Source organism: Charadrius vociferus, unplaced genomic scaffold (assembly GCF_000708025.1).
Source record: "Charadrius vociferus isolate BGI_N301 unplaced genomic scaffold, ASM70802v2 scaffold472, whole genome shotgun sequence".
In the NCBI taxonomy this organism is placed as follows: Eukaryota; Metazoa; Chordata; class Aves; order Charadriiformes; family Charadriidae; genus Charadrius; species Charadrius vociferus.
The window spans coordinates 9,090,041-9,116,961 of NW_009647735.1; the positions used below are offsets into that span (position 1 = coordinate 9,090,041).

The window sequence follows — 26,921 nt, forward strand, 5'->3', positions numbered from 1 at the left end:
GGGCCCCGCCGCCAGGGAGGTCAGAGGTGTCGCCGTGCAGATGGCTGGCTTGGCACCCGAGCTCTGCCAGCCGGGACACGAGGGCAGAGCTGGGCCCTCCCGCTGGACCCCTCTAGCATACATTCCTGCGTGAACGCAGGAGCTGAGCCCTCAGTAAGCTTTTCAGTTGCTGTTCCTGCTGCATCACCAGAAAGTGCAGTTCCAGGCCTGCGATACTCCACTTGTTAGAAACCTGCTTCTAATTCCTACTTTATTTCTAGCCCTTTTTGTACGCCAATGTTTTCCCCTAGCTTAAACAGCTCCTCTCCCTCCTTAATCAGAACAAGCACTCCCTGATGTCCTGACAGAGAGCTTGCTTCACCCCTCTTTGGATGCTAGGAGGGACAAGCCAAGCTTTCTACTCTCTTCTCATTCTCTTTATGGCCCTGCCTGGACTTGTGTCCCCCCACCATGCTTATCACTGGGGCTGCTCCTCAGGCCCAACACACAGTCCCGTCTATTTTTTAAAGCAGAAGCGCCAACTAACTACAGCGCAACAGGCAATCACGTTCATTTACCCTCAAGGAGTAAAGATCTGGCTAAGGAAAAACACCGTTTGCTGCACCACCCGCTTTGTTTCACAGAGTCAGGAAGACATCCCACCACTTTGCCATGGTAGGACAGCCTGGCAGAGGACACGGGCAGTTTTCTTTTCAGCAACACCTAGGAAAGGTGCAAGACAGACCAACTTCTTCCATGAGGGTTAACCCACCTGCGTGCCAGCCTTGTGGCTGCACTGCAAAAAGAAGGGAGAGTACTTAGCCGAGGGGGCTAAACATTGCCACAGCTTCACGGGTGTGTCACTGTGACCTACGAAGCCTCTCTGGAGACGTTCTGGGACATGAACTATTGGAGGATCTGCCAACAGAGCTGAGATCTCTGCTGGGCATTTGCACTTACCTCTTGCTTTGAGCAGTATCGTGATCTTTGGGAAGTGTGGGCTCCGCAGGAGTGGCCCTGAAGTCTTCCTCCCCAAAAAAGTGGCAGAAGAGCTGTTCTAGCCTTCAGTCAGGGAAAAGGACCCTGATTAAAATCTTCGGTGGCGTTGATGAGCACCCATTACCAGCACCCGCCTGTTCTTCTGCAGGAGGAGACACTAATGCCTGCAGCATGCACACATGTAAAACTGCTCTAAATTTTAACAAATACAACCAGGCAGCGGTCTAACAGGCACCAGCCTACACATCATTTCTAGTGTATCAGCAATTTAAATAACTCAAAATGCCACAATTAGATCCTATTAAAAACATACGTCGGATAATTAGGCTGTGTTTTAATTAAACATTAATTTATCCAATTTGTTGAACTAATGATGATTGAAGTGCAGGAAAGTTCAGGAGAGTGGATTTAACATGCCCCTGGGTGATGCTGCATGATTCATTTTTCACATCACCTAACACCTGAGTGTTGGTACACACTGGAGCCACAAAGCAGCAGCCGTTGTCCCAGGAAAATGCTGGGGAACCTGTATTTATATGCAAAGAGATCCTTTGGTTTTGGGCAAAGCAGAACATAAGGCAACATTCATAAGATATGTAATAAGTAACAAGGATTGCCTCACAGTCTCTATTTTCCACCATAAAACCTTGTGACTTGTGTCACTGTGTTATGGTTTGAAGAACCCACAACAATTATTGTCCTTTAGACAATTATTTTCCCACCCAATGACCCCTCCCCATCTGGGAAGGAGAATCGGGAAAAACAAGGAAACCCAAGGGTTGACATATAAACAAATTCAATAGAATAAGACTAGATAATTAACATTAATAGCATTAAAGAACCAGTATTGATCCCAATACCAGCATAAAATACACAGGGATTACCCTCAGCCCGTTCCATCGGTAGGAGCCGTGCGCTCCCCGCAGTGACAGCCCATGTGGGACACTGCCAGCGCTGCGGCTTCGGGAGGAAGGGACGGGCTCAGGGCTGCGGCACCGGGGCGAGGAGTTCTCAGGATGGCAGCCGTCACGGGAGAGAGAGGACTCCTCAGCAAACTTTCTCATTTCTATGGAATGTGCCGTTCATGGTATGAACTAACCCTGTTGGCAGCTTGGATCCAGTGCCCGGGTCTCGCTCCTCCTCATCCCCGCACCCGGCGAGCTCGAAAACACTGACACCTCGAAACCCGCACACCATCGCTGGCTGTGAAGTAAGTATTTTCACAAATTCAGACACTGGAGTCTTCTAAAAGTGCACTTTTCCCAAGCGTTAGAAGAGAAATTAGTCCTGTGTCACTCAAACCAGGATACACCAAACCTTGGAAGCTGTCGCCCAGGAGATCAGCCTTCTGCTGCCTCTTCTGTGGCTGCACTGCGCAGTAACCCCGGCTGGGCAGTGCGCCATGCCAGGACACGCTGTGCTGGCCGGTACAACCAGCACCCTCCCGGAGGGAGCCCGGAGCAGCGTGCAGACACCCTCCCCATGTACCAACACACCCTCCTGCTATCAACAGAACCCATGATTTAGGGCAGTTTTAAGCAAAATTTTTCAGCGTGTAGCTCATGCACCTGATTGTTTGTTAAGGACCTTGTGCTGTAGCTCTTTAACTGGCCAGCGTGCCTTGCTGCATTGAGTGTCTGTCTCATATATAACTAAAATCACTCACCTGAAGACTCTACATCTCCATGTTGTTACGGGATCGCAGCATCTCTGCACAGCCAAGACATCACATCACATAGATAATTTGTTGACTTGTGACAGCTTCAGAGCACAAGTTTCAGCGTGCGTAAAAGCAAACAAGTAAAAGACCTGAGACTTAAAGAAAAACAAGGGAGAGGAAGAACAGTCAATAAAAACTTCATAGTGAAAAATGAAGAAAATAAAAGCATTTTTTCAGACATGCACCCCCACCACTACATTACCCCTAGAACAGCCCACATTTCACGGCAACACCTACAGCTGCATTTGATCCCTCCATCGCAGGTTTCCTCCCCAGCTGCTCAGCTATTCCCATTTTTTCAAGGGAAGACTGAAGCACAATGACATTTCCTGTTGCTCTCTGGGGGCTCTGGGATGTGTGTGTTCGTGTGTGTATCTCTGTCCATCTTTGTTCTTCTGCTGCATCTGCCCAACACTTGATGGCCTTTGTATGCTTTTTCCCAGGAAAAAGCTTCTGATTGCCTTTTCCGCCCCAGTCTGAAATGGAGACAAAGCCAAGTGCAGTTCTTGGCTTGGCATGTCACTATCGTAATGATACCGTGACCCAGGGAGGAAACCTGTCCAAGAGACATCTGCATCTTGATCACGTGCTGGATGCTACTTTTAGAATGCCAGATTAGCATAATCTGTCTGCAAGAATATCAGACACGCTTCATTAGCTCAAAGCTGAACAATAGTTCTGAAAAGCTGCTTGCGGTTTGCTTTTTTTTTTTTTTCCTTTAAAATATGTTTTTCCTTTGGAATTTGGGTGTCCAAATTTGTTTGGAATCCAGGGCCCTCGTGGCTCCAGCACATCAGATGACTGCAGCTGGCCTGCTGACTTGGAAGGGAAGAACACTGGCCGCATTCCACACCAGGACGGCTGTCCAGAAGAAAGGCGCTAATGGTTGACCTGAGTCTCTCTGTAGAGGAAAAGGCACTAACCACACCACTCACACTGACTACTCACACACCACCTAACATCAGCACCTTTAAATTGTCACTCACATAATATTGCTGTCTCACAAGTCATCAAAAGAAAGAGAGCCATGCTGAGGCGGGATACCACCTCCCAAATGCCACAGCCTCTGGGTAGCTGCTCTTATCTTCAGCGAGCACGGGACTGAAGGAGCAGGCTCTTGTCCTCAAAGGACAGCCTTTGAGGCGCCCAGAGGTCCCCAAAGCCACCACGGCTGACTCCATGGATGCCACACCCTAGACTAGGCTCTGTGGGGCAACACGTCACAGATGTAGATGAGCCAGCAGGTCTGGAAGCCAGGTCACTAAGCCACAAGGCTTTGCACCTAAGCAAACATGGCCAGCCTTGCTTCTGGCCTCTGGTGGGGAAGGCTGCAAGCCCCTACAGCTCAGGAAGGTGCCAGTTGAGGGGCTGACCCCATGAGTAGACTCCCCAGTGCACATCAAAATAGGTGGTCTGTTGGGTGGTGCCTCTACGTGCCTCTACGTGCATGCTGAGTCTCCCATCTTGTTCAGGAAACAAAGCAACCAACTCATTTCAGCCTACAGCACCGTTTCCAAGAAACTATTTTCACTTGTTCAGTCCAAACTCAAAACAAAACCCCACCACACACGCTACCCGTAAGACAGAACTGTACCTGAGCCGAGGTTTGAGGAATCACATAAAACTCCCAGCGGGTGCTCCCACCAGGGAGTTCCCAGGGGCTTCTTGAGGCACCACTGTGGTTGATGATTACAGCTCAGGAGAAGCAAAGCTGCTGTGGGGACAACCTGACTTTGGTTAAGTTGCAGAGAACTCCATCCACTCTTCAAATTGAGGTAATTTTAAAAAATGTCATTTTTAACAGTTATTCCTGGAGGGAGCAAGGAGAAGAGGGGGAATAGTTTATCACCATCTTCGTATTTAACAAGTTTTGGGGTTGGAAGTGTTGGGATATCTGCTGACACTAATTTCTGTGACTAAGCAACTGTGGGCCACATTTCAAGTGTGGGAGGAGAAATGAAAGTTATCCTCATCCTTATCTTCAGTTTTTGTTGTTTTGTTTTTTGGTCAGGACATATTTTTCACTCAGGAAAGATTTTAACTGGGGACAGATGAAAGAGAGGGCAAGTTCCTTTATTTATTTTCTGATAGACCATGAAAAAAAATTATGAGTGACTAAACCAACAAACTTTCTTTAATAAATTAATAGCAGCATCACAAAACCCTGATGTGAATAACCCAGAGGAAGTTGGGTAAGTGACAGTGTTTAACCATTCACAAAAATGTTATCGCCCGCTGGCTGGGAGAGAACGCAGGTGCTGTAAGGCAGTCCCCTTGTCTGTCTAAACAAGTGACATACATCACTACGAGTCCAGCTGAGTTGCAACGCTCGACATATTTACAGTTCTGGTGCTGATTTTTTTAAAAAACATTTATAAAAATTCTGTAAATTCTCTGTTCAGTTCCCACTATTTACATCCCAATATAGTAGGTTCCTTTTTTGCTCATACAACAGAAGCGGCAAGGGTAAGACAGGAAGGCTCCTATGCAAAGACAATGCCTGTGCGTGGACTTACACCGAGTTTGAGGATGCTGTGGAAAATGACCTATTCACACATGACCTATTCACACATGTGCTAGAAGCTACTGTAATTCAACTTATTGCTAAATGCTTTCAAAGTCTGTGGTTGGCTTTTAAATATATATATATATGTATATATATGTACACACACATATATATACACACACACATATACATGTTTGGAAAAGATGTGCTACGAATTCACCCAAGGAAAAAAAATTAAAAAGCAATGTGGTATTTTTTATTTTTCTGTACTGTTTGAGATAGTCAAATCTGACTCGGAGCCAAGGGCAGTCACTGAAGGCACAAGTTTGTGTCTCTGGCCAGTCCTTTCCCTGCTGGTTACCAGACTTTTTGGAGAGGCAAGTGGATTCCTGAGCATTCAAGCCCGCGGGGGTATCTGCGGGCTGGCACACGGTGCATCTCTGCATCTTGCCGCCTTCTGCAAGCGGTAAGCTATGCTCTGCGCCGGGATACCTTGCCTGCCTGCACAAAGTACCGTGGATTTTTCCCACGATAGGGAGAAGACAGGACCATCAACTTCAACACTTCAAGCTGGGAGCAGCCCAGCAGCAGATGTAACCCCTACGATGGGTTTCAGTAGAGGCCTCAGTGAGGTTTTTGCTGTACACGGCAACGCAACAGCACAACAGTACGCTAAAGCACTAGCAGAATTTTCCATTTCTTCTGCAAGTTAATTTTGGTGGGATGAACACAGCAAGCTTAGAGTATGAGCAGTTCATGTTAGTAAAATGCAATTTATCCATGCCTAGTGTAAGATTTTCTGTTCTGAGGATTTTCATAGCCAGAGGCTGTCAGTGACGCTAAAAGCATCCACATTAGATGGGCACTGCAGTGTTTGTGTAGTAGTTAATGAAGATGTAAAAACCTTACGGGTGATATCTGGCATCAGACAATACCCTGCACAAGGAAAACTGCATGAGAGGCATCACCCCAGAGACACAGTGCCAGAAAGACACGATGCCTTGGAGAGTTTGTCTACACAGGAACACAGAGGCAAATTAATTCAAATTATACATGGTGTGAATTAAAAGCAGATTACTTAAACTGCATTAAATCCCAATGCGGATGCTTTCATTAAGACGTAAGTGGCATTAATATGATATACTATAATTTACTTCGGGGGTGAAATGGAATAAATCAAATTTAAAAGTTAATCCAGATGAATATTCCATGTAGACAAGCTCCAGGTCTGCTTCCTTCCCGTCCCTGGTCATCACCTCCTTTTGAACCACGCCACCAGTAAATGATTCCAGTCACATACTCTGTCCAGCTCTGCCCCCCGCCCCCCCGCCGGCCCGAGACAGGATTTCTTGGGACCCTGGTTTATGCCTCTCTCCTGAGCATCCCCCAGCGAGGCGTACCCTGCACCTCACAGCCTGACCCCAACCAGCACCATGCGCACAGCAGCTTCTGCTCCACACCCAAAGCAGTGTTTTATCACCGGCACTGCAAGTCCCAGGATGTCGAAAAATAAAAGCAAACGCTAAACAAGCTGAGGCATAAATAGATGTGAGGACCGAGAAGACAAGAGCTCTTACAAAGCCAGAGCCCTCTCCTCCGGGTCAACCAAAGACCTTGATCATCCAAGCAACCTGTGAAGGCAGTGCCGTCCACACGGAGCACGGCCTGCTCCATCCCAGAGCTGGTGATTATCTACAAGGCCAAAGGAGGGCTTTATATAAATGTGAGGCACTCCGTTTATAAAATGGCTGAAGCAGATAACTGGGACATGCTCTGCTCCTCATGCTGCTTCTCCAAGCACGCAAGTGATCCCAGCCAGGATCGCAAAACCACACCAGAACTGCATTCCCCACCTTCCTTAGGGCAGCCGGAGCCTCCCGGGGAACCGAAAGAAAACAGCAGGAGTGGAGAGGGAGTCAAAATTTAACAGAGGTCCCTTGACATGCAAGATTGCTCCAGTATGGCAGCAAGCCACTACCCGTCAGAGGACACATCTGGCCAGGTGCCTGCACAGCTGCTACGCTTCCCTGATGTCTCTCGCCAGGTTTCTGTACAGTCTTTACACGGCACAAATAAGGGTGAGGATTTAAAGTATATATTTACTGTCAACTTGAAAAAGAAAGTTATACTGACCAAGTCTAATAGCATGTATTTGATATATAACTATTAACGTGCCATTCTGGACTCCAGCAAATGCCACCTGAGATAAATATTCAGCATTTTTTGTTCATGCACTGGAAGAAGAATTCAAACATTTTGTCCATGACATATGCAAAGTAACTAATAGTTCTGATCTAGTATTAACAGTAAATATAGAACCTTAAACTTCACTGCAGTATATTAATATATATGATTTTAAGTACCAGACTGGAAAGACAACTCTTTTTTTTTCTTTAAAAAAAAAAAGCTTTGTTCAGAATGCAATATTTACATTTTCCTTTGACCAACACTTACATTTTTACACAATATATTTTGGCTACAGATACACCGTAGCAAAAGGCTCTGTGAGCCACCTTTACACACAGCTCACTCTCTCGCTTACAACGTTACAGCTGTTTATGGAGAGCTCTGAAGTCCCCGGTTGCATTTCAAGGCCCTCAGCTTCATCTAGTTCCATGCTGTTGAGTTCATTGCCATTTCGATAACTAGTTAAAGTCAGATCTTTCCCATATAAAGCTGTTGAAGCAACATTCAGACACTGGTTCTGCCGCAGCGCGGATTTTTTACTGGTCTTGTATTGGCAACGGATGTAATTGGAAAAAGCCCTGCGGTACGTTTTATTAAAGAGTGTGTATACGAGGGGATTGATCCCGGAGCAAACATACCCCACCCAAACAAACACATCGAGGAGTTCACTCAAGAGGTCTTTATCGCAGGCTTCCTTGCAAAGGACAGACATGACATTAGTGATGAAAAATGGGCACCACATGATGAGGAACAAAAAGAAGACGATGCCCAGGACCTTCGAAGCTCTTCGCTCGTTGTTGATGGACTGCATAGTTCCTTTCCGAAAAAGCACTGCCTCCTTATTTACAGGAGAGTTCAAGTGAGATGCCCCCTCGTGATTGTGAAGCATTGAAATGTTCTCTGTGTTGTTTTCCTTCTTGAGGCAGTTTACGCTGCTCCTCCTCTGCTTGGGCACCTCTCCGCACATGAACACCGTTGCCTGTCTCTGCAGCACCTGGACGGTCAGGCAATACGTGATCACCATGATGATGAGAGGGATGAAGAACGCCATGAAGGATCCAATGAGGACGAAATTCTCGTCATTGAGGACACAGGTCCCATTTACGAACACCCTGGAGTCATCCTGCAAACCAATGACTGGGATGGGCATAGATATCCCTAGAAGAACAAGACCAAAAAAAGAGTTGGTTACCCAGACAGACAGAGCTCCAAAAACAATGCAGGTCTTGCATGCGTTCAACCCGCTGCCTGAAGGTGTTTCAAAGAGCAGTCACTGCTCCCAGAAGGAAGGGAAAAACCCAGTGTAACAGCGCTCCTGGGAGCACAGCTGCAGGGCTTCAACACCCAGGAATGACTGCGGCTTTGCCATGCTCCAGAGCTGACACAGCGAATGCAGCGTAACTCCTTTATCAAGTTCTTTTTCTAGCATTAATCGTGATCTGTGGCTGTAGGAGAGGCAGTCGTTACCCTGCTCTGTTCCAGCTGGACACTTCATGCCTGCCAGTCTCAGGAGGGTTGAAATCACTGACATAGGGTACATAGTAGCAAACTTTAAAGAGGAAAATTATCAAAATGCAAAGGAATTACAGCCATGAGGATCTAGAAGCAAGTTTCTTAAAGACATTAAAATAATCCTGATAGAAAAATGGCCACTTTTGCCATTGGCATCACAGACACATGGAAGAAAAGCTCCCGGCTTTCTGGGTCCTCATCGTCTGTCTCGATGCAAGCAGAGAGCAGTCTCTGCGAGCTCTGCCTGCCCAGGCGTTTCATCCATAAGAGGTGTGAAACTGAGGATGTACCACAGAGACAGTTGTGCTTGAATTCTTAGAGAAGGCAACTACACAGCCAAATCAACAGGCTGCAGCATCTGCCCCATTCTCTGTCTTTAATACAGGGCTAAAAACAGGAACAACAGACGACGAGAGAGTAGAAAAGGTGCAGCTAAAAAAGCAATCAGGTTGACATGATGGCCTGAAATGAGAACCCCAGCTACAAACCCTCTGGCTGGAAGGAAGGAAACTTTAAATGATTCAATTATAATAATAACTGTGGCACAGCTTCCAGCTACTCCTTAGTGCTAAGCAGGCTAATAAGCCTCGGGAATCACTGCGCTTGCCAAGGCAGTTTCTCTTGTATCCTGGTAGCACAGCACTTTCTGTGGGGACAGAAAGATGATGGAATACAGGGCTCATGCCAGAGTACTGGATCGCACTTGAATATTTTTCATGCATACTGAGATCCAAACTTTTTCCCTTGATCTGTGGAGCTCAGTCCCACACCAGGACAGACCCGAAACCTTCCAAAGAAATCTGTCTAGACACAACCAAAACCAGCAAAAGCAACAACATATTCTGGAATACCAAAACCTATGTGCACATGAGAACATGGAAAAGCCATGGTGGGCCAGACCTAGTTAGACCACCAAGGGTTCATCTAGCCCTGCCTCTTGTCTTTGGCAAGTACCAGAAGTTTAGGGACGTGGTACAAAAGGGTATAAAGTTGTCAGCATTATAGCTTTGAAAATTCCACAGCAAGAAGTTGCATCCACACCTCGTTTTTAAAATAACCCTTGAGAGACCCATCTCCTGTGAATTCTTTATCTCATTTATAACTCCATAATACTCGGCAGCATTCAGTTCCACAACCTATCTGTTTGTCATGTGAACAAAGTAGTCCTTGCTCATTTTACATTTCTTTTGAGTCCCCTCAGTTCTTCTACTGTGAGAAACAGTGAATAATCGCTCTCCGGTCACCTTTTCCACCTTCTCAGTGATTTTATAGACCTTTGTCATCCCTACTGTCTGGTATCTTCTTTGGAACTGAAGAATGCTATTCTATTTACTCTCTCCTCATGCCAAACTGATTTTATGCCTTTGATTATCTTTCTCCATTTTTTTTTTTTTTTCAAATTCCTCTCTGTCCTTTTAAAGAAAGGGAAAAAAACCTGCACATCCCAGCAGTTCAAGAGCAACAGAATGTCTGTTGTTCTCCCTTTCCTGCCCGCTGGCCGCCCCCGGCTGGCTGGAAGCACTCACTCCGCAGACACGTCTGTGGGGCTGGCTGTGCCCTTCATCCCAGAAATAACCAATGCTGAGGCCACTGTTGTGTCTGGATCGCTTTTTTTTGGGTTGCCGTGAACAGCACAGGTCCTAGAACTAATCCTGCAGGACTCTGAGTTTCTAAACAGAAAGATGAACATGCTCAAGAGATTAAGCAGGGCATTTTTCCCATTCCAGCTAAGTGTCTTCCAGGATTCCGGAGAATACATCTGCGATTAGTCATTACCATAAAATTACCATTTGCCAGTAATCTAGCAAAGGAATTTCTTCTGAAAAGTAAGGATTATAAATGCCTTCCTTAGCCCAAGTGATAGTTCCAGGATCCGGTCTTCTTTCCCTCTACACGCTAATGTTTATCAGCTCACCCTTGGCAAGGCAGTTGCCCCCTCTCCGATATGTTACCTTGTCTGTACCAAATCCCTGCGACCGCGACAACTTTCATCCTGTCAAGCCCTTCACTCTCTGTCATTAAAGACATCTTTCTAATGCCTTGACTCCATCAAACCCCAGACATTTGGGAAGTGGTGGGAGGTGGACAGAGGGGTCTTAACGCAACGAAGAAATCTGAATCAATGGCATTACACTGGGTTTATATTTGCATGGATAATTTTATGCTTTAGAGCCCTCTATAACACATGCCCTTTGAAATAAAACTCCAAAATGAATAACAGTTCATTCATGAAGTAATCATCATTGAATTTAGTGTTATTGCTTTAGCCAAGGGAAATGAAATGAGGTTTCGGGCTATCTTCATGGTCACACACATAAAGTATATTTGGGAAGAATAACCTAGTTCTGGGATATGACGAATATACAAATCAAGAGCACTGATGGCAGCCTAAAACTCTGCATGAGCATGAGATAACTCAGCACTGATGACAGGGAATGAGGAGGTAGCTGCAGGAATGGAAAAGTGTCCCTCACCTCTCATAACAAAGGGGGATTTCAAACTGAGAAAACACACAAAAGAGAGAGCAACAGGTCTTTCCTCCAATCCAGGAAAATCCCATCGTTGACAGCAGTAGGAAGAAAGATGCCCTCAGAGGAGCTGCCAACACACATTCATTCAGCTGCCAGCCAGCCTACAGCACTGCTGAACGGGCAGCGTTACCCTCATCTCAGATGCTTCCTTCTGCCTCACGTTTGTCTTTGTAACTCATTCTTTAATACGAGATTTATCACTGATCCACCCCACAACCCAGCCGTAAAGGGAACGAAGTCTGTTACATGACTTGGGCACCAGAGACTAACTCTACACCACTCCAGGAGTGAGGAGTGAAGCGTGGAAGGTCTCAGACACTCCAGAGGGGCTTCCTTCATGGGGAGTTACTGCAAAACTGTTACTGCCACAATCCCAAAAGCACAAATACCTGCTTGCAGACACGGCTCATACCCTGGCCCTGATTTCAATAGGGTTACCCTGGTGTGACCTCTATGCGCTGTGCTTGCCATGCATTCCCACGGCGCCTGAAAACAGGTAAACAGGAATGCTTGCCTTACTTGAGTTCAGCTATTTGATCAAGCACGGAGAAGGCATTCAACCCCACTTGACTCAAGCAAGCCACAGTACTAACACTGCAGTAATAACTGTCCATAATTTAAGAATTAAGGTCAGTTGGTCAGAGAAACTCAACCTCACCACACCAGCGCGAGGACGGTGAGTGCCAACAGGCAAGAGACTCTGAAGCATTCTGCTGCTCCGCCTTACTACTGCTCAGCTCTCCGAGCCCCAATGCAGAGCGTTTCCTGAGCTTTTGCCTTCGCCAGAGCTGACACACTCTTCACCAACAACCATCAGGCTGATTTGGTGAGTGGAGGTCTCCAGCCTCGGAGGCATTTTCCAGTTGTGTCACATAACCCTTTCTTACTAGTGCAGCAGTGAATTCCCAAAGACAGGCAGTGGTGTTCCGAAAACTTGCAAGGTAAAAGCTTTGCAAGCTTACTGCGTATCACACTTTGCTCTTCAGAGAAAATTTGGTCCTGTTACTTGATGTTTGAGCAGTGCCTACAGCAACTGGTTTTGACCCAGTAAGAAGAGAGAACCAGCCAGCAAGCCATGAATGAGTGACAAGTGGCATTCCTCAGGGGTTGGTACTGGGACCAGTGCTGTTTAACATCTTTGTTGATGACATGGACAGTTGGAGTGCGGGCACCCTCAGCAAGTTTGCTGACAACACTAAGCTGTGTGGAGTGGTCAACACGTTGTAGGGGAGGGATGACATCCAGAGGGACCTGGACAGACTGGAGAGGTGAGCCTGTGTGAGAACTTCATGAAGTTCAACAAGGCCAATGCAAGGTCCTGTACATGGGCCAATCCCATCACAAATCCAGGCTGGGGGCAGAATGGACTGAGAACACCCTAAGGAGAAGGACTTGGTGGATGAGAAGCTCAACATGAGCCAGCAACATGTGCTCGCAGCCTAGAAAGCCACCCACATCCCGGGCTGCATCCCCAGCAGCGTGGCCAGCAGGGCGAGGGGGGATTGTACCCCTCTGCTGCACTCTGGGGAGACCCCCCCGCAGTGCTGGCTCCAGCTCGGGGGGCCCTATTAGCAGCAGGCGCAGGAGACGTGGGGGGAGCTGTTGGAGCGGGACCAGAGGAGGCCCCAGAGACGCTGGGAGGGCTGGAGCCCCTCTGCTGGGAGGACAGGCTGGGAGAGTTGGGGGGGTTCAGCCTGGAGAAGAGAAGGCTCTGCGGAGACCTCCGAGCCCCTTCTGGTGCCTAAAGGGGCTCCAGGAGAGCTGGGGAGGGACTCTTGATCAGAGAGGGGAGCCACGGGATGAGGGGGAACGGTTTTAAACTGGAAGAGGGGAGATTTAGATGAGATATTAGGAAGAAATTCTTGACTGTGCGGGTGGTGAGCCCCTGGCGCAGGTTGCCCAGAGAAGCTGTGGCTGCCCCATCCCTGGAGGTGTTCAAGGCCAGGTTGGACGGGGCTTGGAGCAACCTGGGCTGGTGGGAGGTGTCCCTGCCCAGGGCAGGGGGGTGATCTTCAAGGTGATCTTCAAGGTCCCTTCCAACTCTAACTATTCTATGATTCTGTGAATCAGGTCCCTGCTAGGCTCAACACTGGGAGCTCTGTGCACCCTTCTGCCAGGCAGCAGCTTGAGCAGGACATCCCTTTTCACCACAAGCAGATCACAAGGGAGAAGGTGAATGTGATTTTTTCTCTTCTCCCCGCCTTTAGCTTCTGTCTGACAGAGCAGCAGGAAGCGAGACAGAGAGAGATCCTCCGGATTACAAATCCAATTACAGTTGTTGTCCTAACTGCTCCTTGTCAGCTTTAAAGATGTTCTTAAGCCAGCAGAACGTTTCACCAAATGGGCCTGAGATGATGCTGCGGACACAGTAACAGATGCTCTTCACAGATTCTTAATTAATAAAACCAAACCCAAATAACTACAAACAAAGCTTTGAAAAACATTTACTAGCCTGGTCCAGAGAAAAATACGGTTAAAAAGACCAAATTGACATTCACAGAACTGAGATTTAAATGAAAAACAGTAACGTTTTTGTGTTGAGTATCTTGTTTTCTTCTGTGGAAGCCCATGATAGAGATTACTGGCAAGATGATTATTTCCACTAAGAAAGTAAGTGATTTCCATTCTTTCTCACAACATTCTTATACAAGAAGACATTTCATTTCCTCCAGGGAAAACAACCTCACTAAGGAAACCAGAGGCCTGTGTGTGGGTTTACTCTGTCCTTCCCGTTTGTGGGATTCTCAGGGCTGAACACATGAGGGGTCACATTCTGCTGCAGGTCCATGGGCTTGGGAACAGCAGGGATCACCTCTCCTGGTGTCAGCACTGGATTCAAAGTCTGCTGTGGTCCATGGCAAGGGCTCTGCTGATGCAGGAGAGCTTTGGACCTCACTACCGTCCTCCTGGCATTTACACAAAGTTTAAAATAAAAAAAACAGAAGAGAGAAAGAGCTGTGTGCCAAAGAAGCCTATGGCTGCCACAAAAGCACTCTGTGCTGCAAAACCGAGAACGCTGCTGGCCATTCTAAACACTGCATGTTTAAATCCGTATCTTCGACCTCATATTTATTATTATAAAAAATAAATGTGGGTTACAACTTTAAGAGACATTCACCTGAATGTCAGCAGCTGCTCTAACGACGCACTCACATTTAAGTCTGTTAGGGGAAACAGGAACTGATTCCCCTAACCCTCTCAGAAAAGGGAAAAGAAAACTAAAACACATCTGCGTGGTTTCTTAACAGAAGTGTCTCTCAAAGTGCCTGTGCATTTGTCTGATAATAACTAATAACAAGAAGGAAAGCCCAGCAGACAGTAGCCTCCCAACTTGCGTTGTGGAAGTGAGAATTTCAGGAAGCAAAGCTCTTCAGAGACAAACTGAGGAACGGGGGCTTCTGAAGTGTTCAAACCCACAAAAATTCCATATATTCCCCATATGTCAGCAGACTAATTGCAGTGTATTTCATGTGCTAATACAGCAACAATGCACCTTCAGGGCAGGATTCAGTATAGTTTTATCCAACTGTTGTACTAAAACAACAGTGCCAGCCTTGCATCGGTTTAAAGTCAAAGCTAAAAGGGGGCTGAACTTTGAAAGACTTCCCTGCTTGCAACAAGCGCGACTGCAAACAGAGGAATGTAATTACTGACTGTGCCTGAACAAGCTGCTGACCTTTACTTAAACCTTGTGAGAGCGCTGAACAACCCCAGCCCAGATGGAAAACCAGCAAACGCCAGTAAAAGGCAGAAGAAATGAATTATTTTCCCACCTGCTCTTCTCTTTGGCTAAATTACTCCTCTTGCTCAGCCACACGCGTTTGAACAAAGAGGGATGGGGCTCCTGCCCTGCTCGCAGCACACCTGCTACCAGGGTGGGCTTCCCCGAGGAATCACACAGGGATGTCTGAACTGGTGCTCAGCACCAGGAACCTCAAACCGGAGACGCCAGCAGCTCCCTCACCCCTGGGAATGGGGGTGGTGGGATGGTCAATCCATCTTCTGTGCAAAACACTCCACAGACTATCGCTGCCTGCTGCTGTCCTCGGCAAAACGTTTCGCTGATGTCTGATGGCAAAATCAAACCAATCCAGGTGCCCGTGCCTGAAATCCCAAAGGAGTTCCCTTGCCAGGAACTCAGCTTGTTATCAACTGCTATGGTCTTCTTCACCCCAATGACTCTTGCTGAGGTGCTTAGGGAGATCAATGCCCCTCTCAGGAATCACGTATAAACACTCAAGCGACGGAATGTCTTCAGAGAAAATAACTTTGTAGTCAATTAAAACAAATGGGCAAGAAGCGGCAGACAAAGCCCTAGTGTCACGCTCTAGACCATAAAGCAAGGGTTTCTGGCTCACCCACGACCAGAAGACAGGCCCAAAAAAGTTTTATGAGCACAAACCTGCTCTACTGCTCCACCAGAAGCAAGTCATAGCCTGGCTTGCAATGCTAATGCCACCTTTGTGCTCACTTGAGGCTAAGAAAAACTATCAGGATTGCCACCACCGCAGCACCTCTGCCTACGCAAATTATCCACTATGACCCTCATGCTCACGAGGGAAGAACTGCAGTCAAACATACACTGTCAGACATTAAATGTCGAACACAAAAAGGCAAAAATACAGGAATACAAATTTCTCCCAAATCTGGAGAGAAACTAACGCCACCCTCTCTTAGGCTTTACTCACGTGCAACCATTTTTCTCAGCAAAAGTCCTTCTACCAAAGCAGTGCCTGTAGTCACGAATTTGTACACTTTTCCAGGAGGTAATGGCTGCCTGGCTAATTTTTCCTTTGCCTGCGATAGTTGCCTCAGCACTGCTTCCTTGTCTCCACAGGATGAGCCACAAAGAGAACCAGCCTGCCTAGGGGGAAAGGTTTGAGCAAAATCCCCGTAACTCCATTAGCAGTATCTTTGCCCTTTTTTTTCCACGAAACGTGTCCAAAGGTTGGTTTGCTTACCAGGGCCTGAAGCCTGCAAAGAAACTCGTGGGTCCGTGCTCCTGTCCCAAAGCCCAGTTTCTCCGGAGCAACTGCTGCCCAGCACCGAACAGAGGGTGCTCAGGACCAAGCGTGTCTCATCAGCAGGCTGAGAAAGTCACTGATCCCAGAGACACAGCTATGGGCAGGAAGGCAAACCAAACCCCTAACTGTGCTCTCAACGCATGACTTGAGGGCGGCTACGTGAATTCTTCCAGTCCCCCTTTACCTCCACACACAACCTGCTCTCAGCCTGTAAGGAGACTACAATTCTTTTGAGTATCAGCGGTGCCACTCCAAGCACATTCCTCAAACTGAGTATCATTTCCCAGTGGGATTCTCCCCAGTGGGATAGGGGAAGGCTTAATTGATACCTGGAGGGTCTTTCAGGACATTGTTAGGACAGCTTGCATGCATGGGCCTGCTCAGCCTCTGCGAGAGAGGCACACTCGGGGCAGAAACAAAAAGCTGTTAGACATCAGATCACTTAATCTGAGATGAGTATTTACCGCTCCTTGCAGTACATGTCCTTCACAGGTCTACAAATAGATCTCAATAAAACAATGGAGTAGTACGGAAGTTAAATGGGGATGTAAAATTCCTTTTTAAAGTTGAATGGTTTATTATATATACAAACCCCGGATAGCTACCTGAAATCAAAATTATAATATCATTAGTGAGTCAGAGAGAGAATGGAAAGAAAAAAGTCCAATTTTAACACAACACATATCACGGTATTACCATAATTCAACAGTGCATTTCCTTTTTTAGTTACTTATTCTTTTTTCAAACAAACAAACAAAAGACATGGGGTCTGCTTATGGTAGCAATACAAAGAGCAGAATTTAAGGGATGGCCTTAAGTCACTTATCAAGTAAATTGAATTTACACTGTTACTACAGATGTAAAACTGTGAGCTGGGAAACTGGTAGCGTGTGCAATTTTGGCACTTTCTAGTAAATGACCAAACCTTGAACTTTCTGGGAAGCAGAGGAAACCCCATTTTGGGCTGGCAGGCACTCAGCCAGGCCACGAGGAGCTTCAGAATTAAAATGTTTTACTTTTTTTTCACATCAGAAGCAATGTGTGTGCACCCTTCCACATCACTGCAGCTCTTTCATTCACACTCCCAAAGTGATATTTCTTTTATATTAATATCACCCAGTTAACACTTTCTCCTGTATTAGATGGTGTGCATTTAGCATTTGACTGGCTCCTCATCGCTCCTGCTGAGAGATGTGTGGGGACCTCCTCTCTTGGCCGGGGTGGCCCAAGGCCACCTTCCTCGGAGCAGAGTACAGGGGGTCCCTGATATGGTCAAGCCCACACGTTACTAGTGAAAACCTTTGCACTTGCAACTGTGCAACTCTGAAGTCTTGAAACAACATCAAGATCCTGCCAGCAAGCGCACATCTGTGATTTATTTTCATTTTTAATTGTGCGGATGTTTCGGTTCCCGCCATTTCCATTTCCAGCCTCAGCATGGTACTATCTATTGCAAAACCTCATGGCACTTCACAGCACCCACTTTTTCTCTAACTAAACGTGAAGAGTCTTGCTCAGGTTGCTTTTGCTGAAAAACAAGACAACTGGCGGGGATGTACTTTAATCTGGAATGAAGGGGGCTTTGGAAAAGACCTATTCGTAAAGCCAATGGCAACAGACAGGAGGACTCTGTTACGCTCCCCTGCTCAAAAACTTAATCATAGGTTTAGGCTTGTGCAACCTGCCAAATTCATAGCTCAATGAGCAAAGAACCTCTATTATATATTTTGCTGTCAGCATTAACATTTCAGGAAAATGGAACGCAAAAGCTACTAAATTAAGATAAATTACATGCTTTTTACTTCCTATTTTAAATTCTGATTCAGGAACTGAATTCAGGATTCTTTACATGGGATGCACGTAACATTTTCTGCAGTCCAACTGAAGCAGGATGTAGGAAATGCCAACAGCCCAGCCTGCATTTAAGTGCTGCTTTGAGTTTGATACTTCATCATGTACAGAAATGCATGACAAGTAGGTAAGAGCCGGCAGACAGCAACAACACACTTTGGGTGAGTTCTCTTTCAGCACATGTTCAGTTTATTCCTTTGTCTGCTGCATTTCTAAATTCATTTATGAAGTAAAAATAGTTATGCTAAAATAAGCTAGATACATGCCAAAAGTCCTTTTCTTTCTCCATTTAACACAACCTTCCAGAGCAAGCCCGAGTAAATGGGTAAGCCCTATTGCATGCACTGGGAAGGGTGGAAATCCAACAGCACTTCAGTGCCCTGAACAGACTCTCTGGGGAGTATCGATTCTGCCTGTATCTTCAGAAAAAGTGATGCAAGCAAAGACTCCCCTGGGCCAGCAGTATCTGCATCAAAGAGGATGGACAGAGCATAGACAGAGCCCAGCGATGCTGTATGCCCTCCCAGCTCTGGTCCCGGCAGAGGAGGGCACGCAGGCACCGCTGCCACCCGTCCCCCGAAGCACTGTGCACTGCCGACATCCCGCTGAGCAACCGCTCACAGCTTCTTCCTAAAGACTTTTGGGTGCTGGGGAACAAATGCAGCACCCATTGCCTTACTGCGGTTGACGAGCCACGTGCCTGCAAAGGAAAAGTGCCCTTCCATCTCCTTTCCCAGCTATTTCTTTTAGTGTTCATCATTTCACCTCTTTCACACCCTATTATAAATGCAGACTAGTTAAACACCAGCCGAGAACGTTGGGCAGGGGTGAGGTGTTTGCACTCTACAGCAGCACAAAGTCACCTTGCCTATCCTGGCTCGGGTACTTTTGTTCTTGGGGGACGGTTGAGCCCATAATGTTCCTATTTTCCTCGTCCTGAGCCCATTCCCTGGGCAAGACAACTCCAGCAAGAGTCTACGTCTGCAACGCGTAAGGCAGCACGGGCAAAAATCTGCGAGTTAGCTCCAGAAACAGAAGCCAGAGGGTTTTATTGCCCAAGTTTTGCAATGTGTGGCTTAAGGCCGCTGACAGCTTTACACGGCTGTGCTGGGGGGGACAGTGCTGCGCGCCCGCGTGGCACCGTGGGGCACTCATCCTGCGCCCGCTGCGAACCGCCCATGCGAGTTGAGCCCAAGCATCCTGCACCAGCCTGCTTACGCGCTGAATTCAGTGGTTTTCCTTCCTATGCCACACAGGCAGCACAGAGAATTTAAAATAATAATTTAAAAAAAAACAACAACCAAACAAAAAAACCTTAAATGAATTGATTAAACCCAACCCAGTTTTACTGCGGATTGTATTGCCTAGAGGAACCATAGCAGGCCTGTGGCACATGAAAATTTGTTTCTAATAGATATTCTTGTTATATTCATGACAAGAGAAGGTACGTTTTATTTTTTATTTTTTGCTTTTTTTCCATAGGCTTTTCCCATGGCAAGCTTCCGCCCCTGCAGCACCCCGACATCCGGAATTGTATTCCACTTCTAAAGCAGGCAAAACCCGAGAGAAGTTCAAGCACCTGAGACATGCTTTGCCTCGCAGTGCAGCGCTGAAAGCGACGACCGCTTTATAAAGGAAAAGTTAAATGTTAAATCTTTGTAAGACTGCATTTTATTCAACCAAAAAAGGCAACACGGCAGAGGGAAGCGGGCATACAGTTCTTCTGACCCTGCCCCAAATGTCTCCTTTTATAAAGCACATTGAAAGAAATCCCCCAAAAATGTTTTCCTTCACATAACTCCGGATATTACAGAGTCATCTTGCTATCGTTTTTCCTTTTCTTCCTTATTTTACTGCTGCTTCATTTATGGCTTTTTATCACAGTGACACAACAGTATCTTCCTTTGTGTCTACTCCTCCTTCGCTGTCCTTTCAGCCCTGACACCTCAGCCCCGGCAGCACTCCCACCGTGGCGGGGGGTCACACATGCGACAAAGCCTGCGCACGAGCGACGCAAACCCCGCCGTTCGCCTGCCTCCAGACTTGCGCTGCTTCCCTTAACCTGCTACCCGAATTTGAGCCAGTTTAACTGCAGCAACTGCAACCTAGACCTGTCAGCAGTACTGCCGGGGTTTGCCTTCCAGAGCCTTTGCTAACGCCGTTTTCGGCTTTGTTTATGCAGTAGTTTTATGGTACCATTTGTCTGCGTTACCGTCATTATTGGCATATCGATGCGTAGACAGAAGCATTGGAAGCTGCACTATTCTGAAAAATGACTACTTATTTTGGTCACTGACCAACCGCAATGAAAAACTACTTCCCAGTAACCATTTGTTATACTCAGGCATGCAGGCCAGGTGCATTAATTTGAGTATCCTCTTAAAAATCCTAAATGAAAATTGGAGTAACACTATTATTCATTAAGACACAGTTAAGATCGTGAGCCGCATTGCTTACCTATGGATATGGTCCAAACTGCAGCAATTTTCATAATAGCCTTGGTGCGGGAATTGAAGCGGCTGTGCTCAATGGGATTGCGTATTGCTACATACCGATCAAGAGAGATGGCACAGAGATGCATAATAGATGCAGTTGAAAAGAGCACATCTAGGGAAATCCATATAGGGCACAACTGTTTAGGCAAAGGCCAAGCATAATCTGAAACATAGAGAGAAAAGAAATGAAAGGAAAAAAGAAAAGGAAATAATTTGGGAAGCTAGGCCATCATTTCTGAGAAACCGTCAGGATATTTTAAGGCTACGATACCAGTAAGGGGCACGTGCATGAGGAGTGAACAAAGAAACCTCTCCGCACACTCCATAAACCCATACCCGGTTCCCACACATCTGTCTTCCATGACCAGTAGCTAAAGGCAAAGGAATGTTAATTCGGCAGTGCCTCCAAATGACCGGTCTAGCTCTGCTCCTTCTTTAACCTTTCCCCCACATCTTTATGAAATGAAATATTACGTTCATTTATAGTTGCCTCATCACATTCTTTTCGTGGATTGCATAGCACTATGTGGCTTTAACTTCACTCAGATCCTTTCCAAAGCTCTCTTGACATCTACTTCTCAGTGTCTGTCTGCTGAGGAGAAAGGCAGCGGATGGTTTTCCTGTGGTCTAACGACCAGCTAAGTGACACTACTTCACCTTAAATATTCTTCCCAGGCAGCGTGCTTTAATAACAGGGGAATACTCGCCTCCTTCCAGAGCAGCTGGGACTGAGAGGCTGAAATTTGAGAACTCTTTTGAAGGTAGACAGAGCCGAGTATTATTCTTTACAGAAACAAGTACGCCAGCAAATGGAACGGACCAGCTAGCTATATCTGGCAGCAGCTGGCACGCAGCTAATTTGGGTGCCTGCATTTATTAATCTTTTTACTCAGCGCTGAAGTACAGCTTGAGAGTAAGAGTGACCCAGAAAGATCCTCAGGGGGCACCAGTATTTAAATTAAAGCTCAGAGAAAATTGATTTGTGAATGATACTCCCATGTCAATGCCCTCAATGCGTTGCGTGAGATCAATAACGTGTCCTGCCAAGCTCGGGGATTCTAACACACTTATCAAAACAAATCAACAGTATCTATAGCAGCTGAAAACAAGAGAGACTTCATAATAGTTGAATAACGAGATATTCTTGTGTCTTCATTCAGAGCGTGGATACCTAAAGCAATCTTGAAGTTTACCCCAAGGATCAGAAAGATCACTCTGCAGAATCAACATTATATTAAGAACAGTACAGCTCCATCCCACTGATCTCGAATGGAAAGGGAGAAACGTTAGTCTCAGAAAGCATATTTTGAAACAAATTACCCAGCCACGAGATACCCAGGATACCTTACATGCAGAAACCCACGAGGAACTGAACGAGAACAAATAATTACAAAGCGAAGCCCAGAAACCCTTCACAAAGAGCAGGGCAGAGCGAGACAGACACATCAGCTCATTTTACCGGTGGGAAAGCCACAGAAGTGCAAGGTAACTCCCGAAACCCACACAACAAGACCTCAGCTCCGGGGACAGAAACCATTTATTCCAGCACGTTTGCACCACTCCTACTAGATGGACTGTAAGTGGAGTGAAATTGAAAGCAGAAAGCATTTAGGAGGTCCTTATCAAAGGGAATAAGTAAAGCACTTTGTGGCTGGAGCGTCTTTACTTTAAAAGGCACCTCTGCTCTACAAATGAATCGAACTTGGTTAAATTATGACTCAGCCCCTTCATGAAGCTATGATCCAGTTCTGTGCCTCCTGCTCTTGTTTGCCCTTTGCTATAGCTCAGGACACCATTGCCACCAGCCCGCAGTTGAGCTCAGAGCTCCAGCTAAGCACCCCTCTGGTCTGCTGTATCTCTCATGATGCCTCAGTGAATGCTCCAGAGGAGAATAAATCTGATCTCTTTCAGGTGGTACCTGTGCTCCCCGTACAGCCCCAGGCTGCTGCTGCCAGCCCAAGCTAAAACACATTCAGTCACGCTTTATCCCTCACGCCTTCTCCATCGGAGCTGCTGGAGCCAGCTTTCGGATAGAGCTATGAGCATGAGACCCAGAGGAAAGCACCGGGGACTGCGCCCTGATGGACGAAGCGGTCCCTGTGAATATGAGTGGGGCTGTGGTGGCTGTGCAGCACCCTCTGCATGGGGGGACGGTGATGGTGACAGCTGCTCCCAGCATCAGGCAGACAGCCAGGAGCTCTCCGGTGTCTCCAGAGAGGGACGCGGGGCGCCCAGGCTCCCTGCGCGCGGGAGCATCTCCAATCTCATCTGTGGCGCTGCGGTGGGTACAATCCGACTCACGACATTTGCTAGACCTGAAGAGGTTTCTACAGCAACCACCTTTTCAACGTTATTGAATGATGAATAGCCTCTCTTGCTTCTTCCTTCGAGCCACCCGAACACTTCCCATGCCTGATTCCCCCTGGAACAACTTCTGCTATTGATGGGAACTAGGCAACGGCGTCCCTACCAAAAAATCAGCAGGAGCAGAAGCGGCAGGGAGAGTGCATAGCCATGGTGTGAGGTTAGTAGGTGTCACCTGCTGTCAGCCCTGGCACGGCAGGAACCACAGCCCTCAGCACATCCAAGAAATGCTGCCCAGAATTACTGCCCCAGCAAACCATCAGGATGTCTTTAAAGATAGAGGTGACATGAGAGCCCTCCTAATGGCTAATCCTTTTAGTTGTTGCTGTCCCAAGGCGCTCCGTTACGCTTCTGTCTGAAAAGGCAGTTCTATGAGCAGACGTTTTACTTTCTCAGGAAGTTGCCTAAAATGATCTGCAATAATAAAATGCCACTCTGGAAATCTGTAGAAAGGCAGTTTGTAACGCATGGCCATACCTTGATAGGAAGGGCATAATATATAACCTATCTCAAAATGCAATTACTTTTAAGTAAGCATGGTGTGTGCGTTTGAAAAACACCTACACAGCCTACAAAGCCAGTAATCTGTACAAAAAGAAAAGAAGTTTATTCTAATTATGTTTAAAATAAATGTACAAAACGTAGGAAATGTGCCCTGTGACTGTGCCAAGATGCAAACAAGGATTAAAAAACCAATACTGCTAATGATGTTATACCTTTAAAACTACCTTATCCTCAGAAATACTCTATCTGCAGAAGGTAACATTTCTCTAATTTGTTCTATTTTCTCTCATTTCATACACAAAGAACAGCAATTACCATATGTTTAGAAGTGCAGATGACTGAGTGAAATGAATTCTTGGACCCCAGCACTCCTAAGCTTTAATAATTGCATTTCCAATGGAAAGCACGCAGCTCAGTCCACATTTGGCTCCAGAAAGAATGAAACAGTGCTAAACACCTGGGTAAGCGAAAAAACAAATTCTTCATAAGAAACTCTGATTTTTGTACCTTGAATCAATCTGTGCCCTTAAAATCAGTCATATGTTTAATGCACTGGCTGGGAGACCAGATAGGAGCATGAGGAAGGCAATTAGATGAATCCAGCAGGTCAGAACAAAAGGCAATATTTCTTTACCCAGCGTGTAAACAATCTGCAGATTTTTTTTTTGCCTGCAGACATTGTGTGGATGCTAGAAGTTTATGCTGGACAAATTCACAGAGAAAAGCATATAAAAGCCAATTGCAATGATATTAGATCAGTGTTAGCTTCTGGCTGTGATCAGGAGCAAAACACTGTGTATGAAATCCTGGAAGGAAACTTTCGCAGAATGCCTGTGTATATCATTTCAGCCTCTGACGCGGAATAGCACCTCAAGGAACCTGAGATGCTGTTGTTCTTCACAGGAAACAGGGGTCAAACACTCATATTTAAGCAGGAGCCATGGTCCATAGGTGGGATTTCACCTCCTGGGCTGGGTCAAAAAAGCAAACCACGGCTCCTGTGTGTCACTGAGCAGCTGAGATGGGCACAAACCGTTGGCAGCAAAATACAGAAACTCAAAAGCATTTTGGCAAAGTCGCAGACCACCTCTGCGTGTAGCTCATTTGCTGTCAGATGAGAGTTCCCTTAAATTTTTTGTGCTTTCCATCAAGAAAGATGGCAACAATGAAATCTAATCACTTTTGTCAGAGGTTTGATACATATGGGCAAAAAGTGTTGTATAACACTGTTATTACGATCATTGTGTTGTTCACTGCGTGAGAGTCAAAAAATTACCAGCCACTGCAGCAGGAGGTGACTGAATAACCCAAAACACAGCAAAATGGAAGCAAAATTAATTATTTCGAACTGTAAAACAGAATTAATCCAGATTGTAGGAGAATGGCCAAACTGAAAAAAAAAAAAAAACAAACAACAAAAAGCGTTAGACCCTGCAGCTGAAAAGAAACTGTGGGACTGCAGAAGAGACGGAGGTTGATACAAACCCCCTTCCTTCTCCCCAAAACCTCAGACAAACTCTCATGAGCTTTACCCAGCTTTTTGTGCTGAGCTGGAGTAGACAGCAGTTGTGTGTACACATACAAACACACCCCCCGCTACAAATGCACCGGCTCACTGTATTTACATTTTAAAAAATGCCTATTGCTTGTACACATTTACTAGCTCTACAGCGTAGCCTGCCCTAGGATACCTCCTGGGAATAAGCAGCGTAACACTCGGGACAAATCTGGAATAATAGTGACAAAATAACCTGCTTCCGCAACAATGAAGCAAAGAGTTATGTAAAATTCATCCCCGGAGCTTCAGAAATTTTTCATGGCAAGCTCACAGTAAGCCGCAGCAATCAGTTCTTTTCCAACCATGAACAGGAATTTGGAAAAGGCTTCAGAACACATTTGTTGTGTTTAGCCAATGCTTTATATCTATCGAGAGGGATAAAAGGGTAAAAACCACCCTTCAAAATCACACGGGAAGAATAAGGGTATATTTTTGTCTTTTAGGCTCATGGTGACATTTTATATATATACACATACGCACACACACATATAATGTATATATAGATATGCATATATATAGAAAAAAAAGAGCTAGGAGATGCAGAATAAGAACTAGAGATGCATATCTGTTCAAATATAGCCTCTTTTAACATTGTTCGGCTTGGCCAAAAACTAAAATATATGTAATAGTTCTCCTTTTGGGGTTCTGGTATTTACTGTATTTACATTTTGCTTTAACTACTTGTAGGCCTTGAATGAACTGAACTAAAAGCAGGAGGAAATCATTATGTTTGAATGACTTTTAATCCCAGTACAAAGCACGATTTCCCAGCAGTTAACGTGGCAACACAGCACGTGCTCGAAGCACCTCACGGGCATCCCTACGCTGCCCCGGCTCTGTTCCAGGCCATACGCTGATCTACTGCTCTGTCTAGTGCTCTGGCTCTCGGAAAGGCCAATGGCAAAAATCCAGGGAATCCTAATTCCCTGAGAAATGAGGATGTGGCCTTTCAGACTGAGAAGAAGAGCGCAACGCTCAATAGCGGCGTTCGCTCGGGTTTCCCTGCTCTGACTCAGAGCAGCGTGAAGACGATGGGAAACAGCAACCCAGAAGATGTACCCAAAAGCTGTCGCTGTCCGATAGATTTTTCAGCTTCTGAAGATGCTTTTGCACATTCCAGGGAAATCCACTGCTGTGGGCTGTGGAAAAAAGCCTACCCTCGTCCAGTGCTACAAGTCTTTTTACCCCCATTGCATCATTAACATATTACAACTGAAGCAACTAACCAGACTTTCCAGTATTCGCTTTAAAGTTTCACAGCTGCCACAGGCTTTACAAAAATAGAAAGCAATTACATACAGTTTTAACATTACTGCATTGCATTACTCCCAAGGGAAGGAAAGAATTTAAATTATTCTTCTTATCTAGGAAGTAAAGTATTTCTTAGCCTGAAATACCACATCACTACGTGTAAAGCTATGTATCTCTTTTTTTTGCTAATTTATTTCCTTCAGAATTACATCGACAAATGACTCAGAGACACCCGTATCACCCTGAGAGTCACACAACCGAGAGCGTTGAAAATCTCCGGCGTGCCTGAGAAGTACAGAATGTCTTGCTTGACCCCCCGCAGTCCTCAGCGATCACCAGCGCGTCCACAGAAGGGACCGCGCATGCGCAGCCAAGCTTCCTGGCTGGAGGAGCAGCTGGGCTCAGGGGCAGCACTGCCAATGCTTCTGATTTCATCTTCT

The 26,921-nt window shown here is 46.2% G+C and overlaps 1 protein-coding gene across 2 annotated transcripts in view; it reads right to left on the minus strand.

Annotated features, from left to right (window-relative positions):
- Positions 1–7,531: 7,531 nt before the first annotated feature.
- Positions 7,532–26,921, minus strand: part of HTR2C (5-hydroxytryptamine (serotonin) receptor 2C, G protein-coupled) — a 49,767-nt gene continuing 30,377 nt past the window's right edge. Inside the window, exons 2-3 of one of the 2 annotated variants that reach the window (XM_009881736.1) lie at positions 20,767–20,967; positions 7,544–8,549 (exon numbers count right to left, since the gene is read on the minus strand). In XM_009881736.1, the coding sequence (XP_009880038.1) occupies positions 7,720–8,549; positions 20,767–20,967 (1,031 nt within the window). In that variant the 3' untranslated portion in view covers positions 7,544–7,719. Of the gene's footprint in view, positions 8,550–20,766; positions 20,968–26,921 lie in introns of both variants that reach the window. The other variant, XM_009881737.1, reaches the window with a different exon arrangement.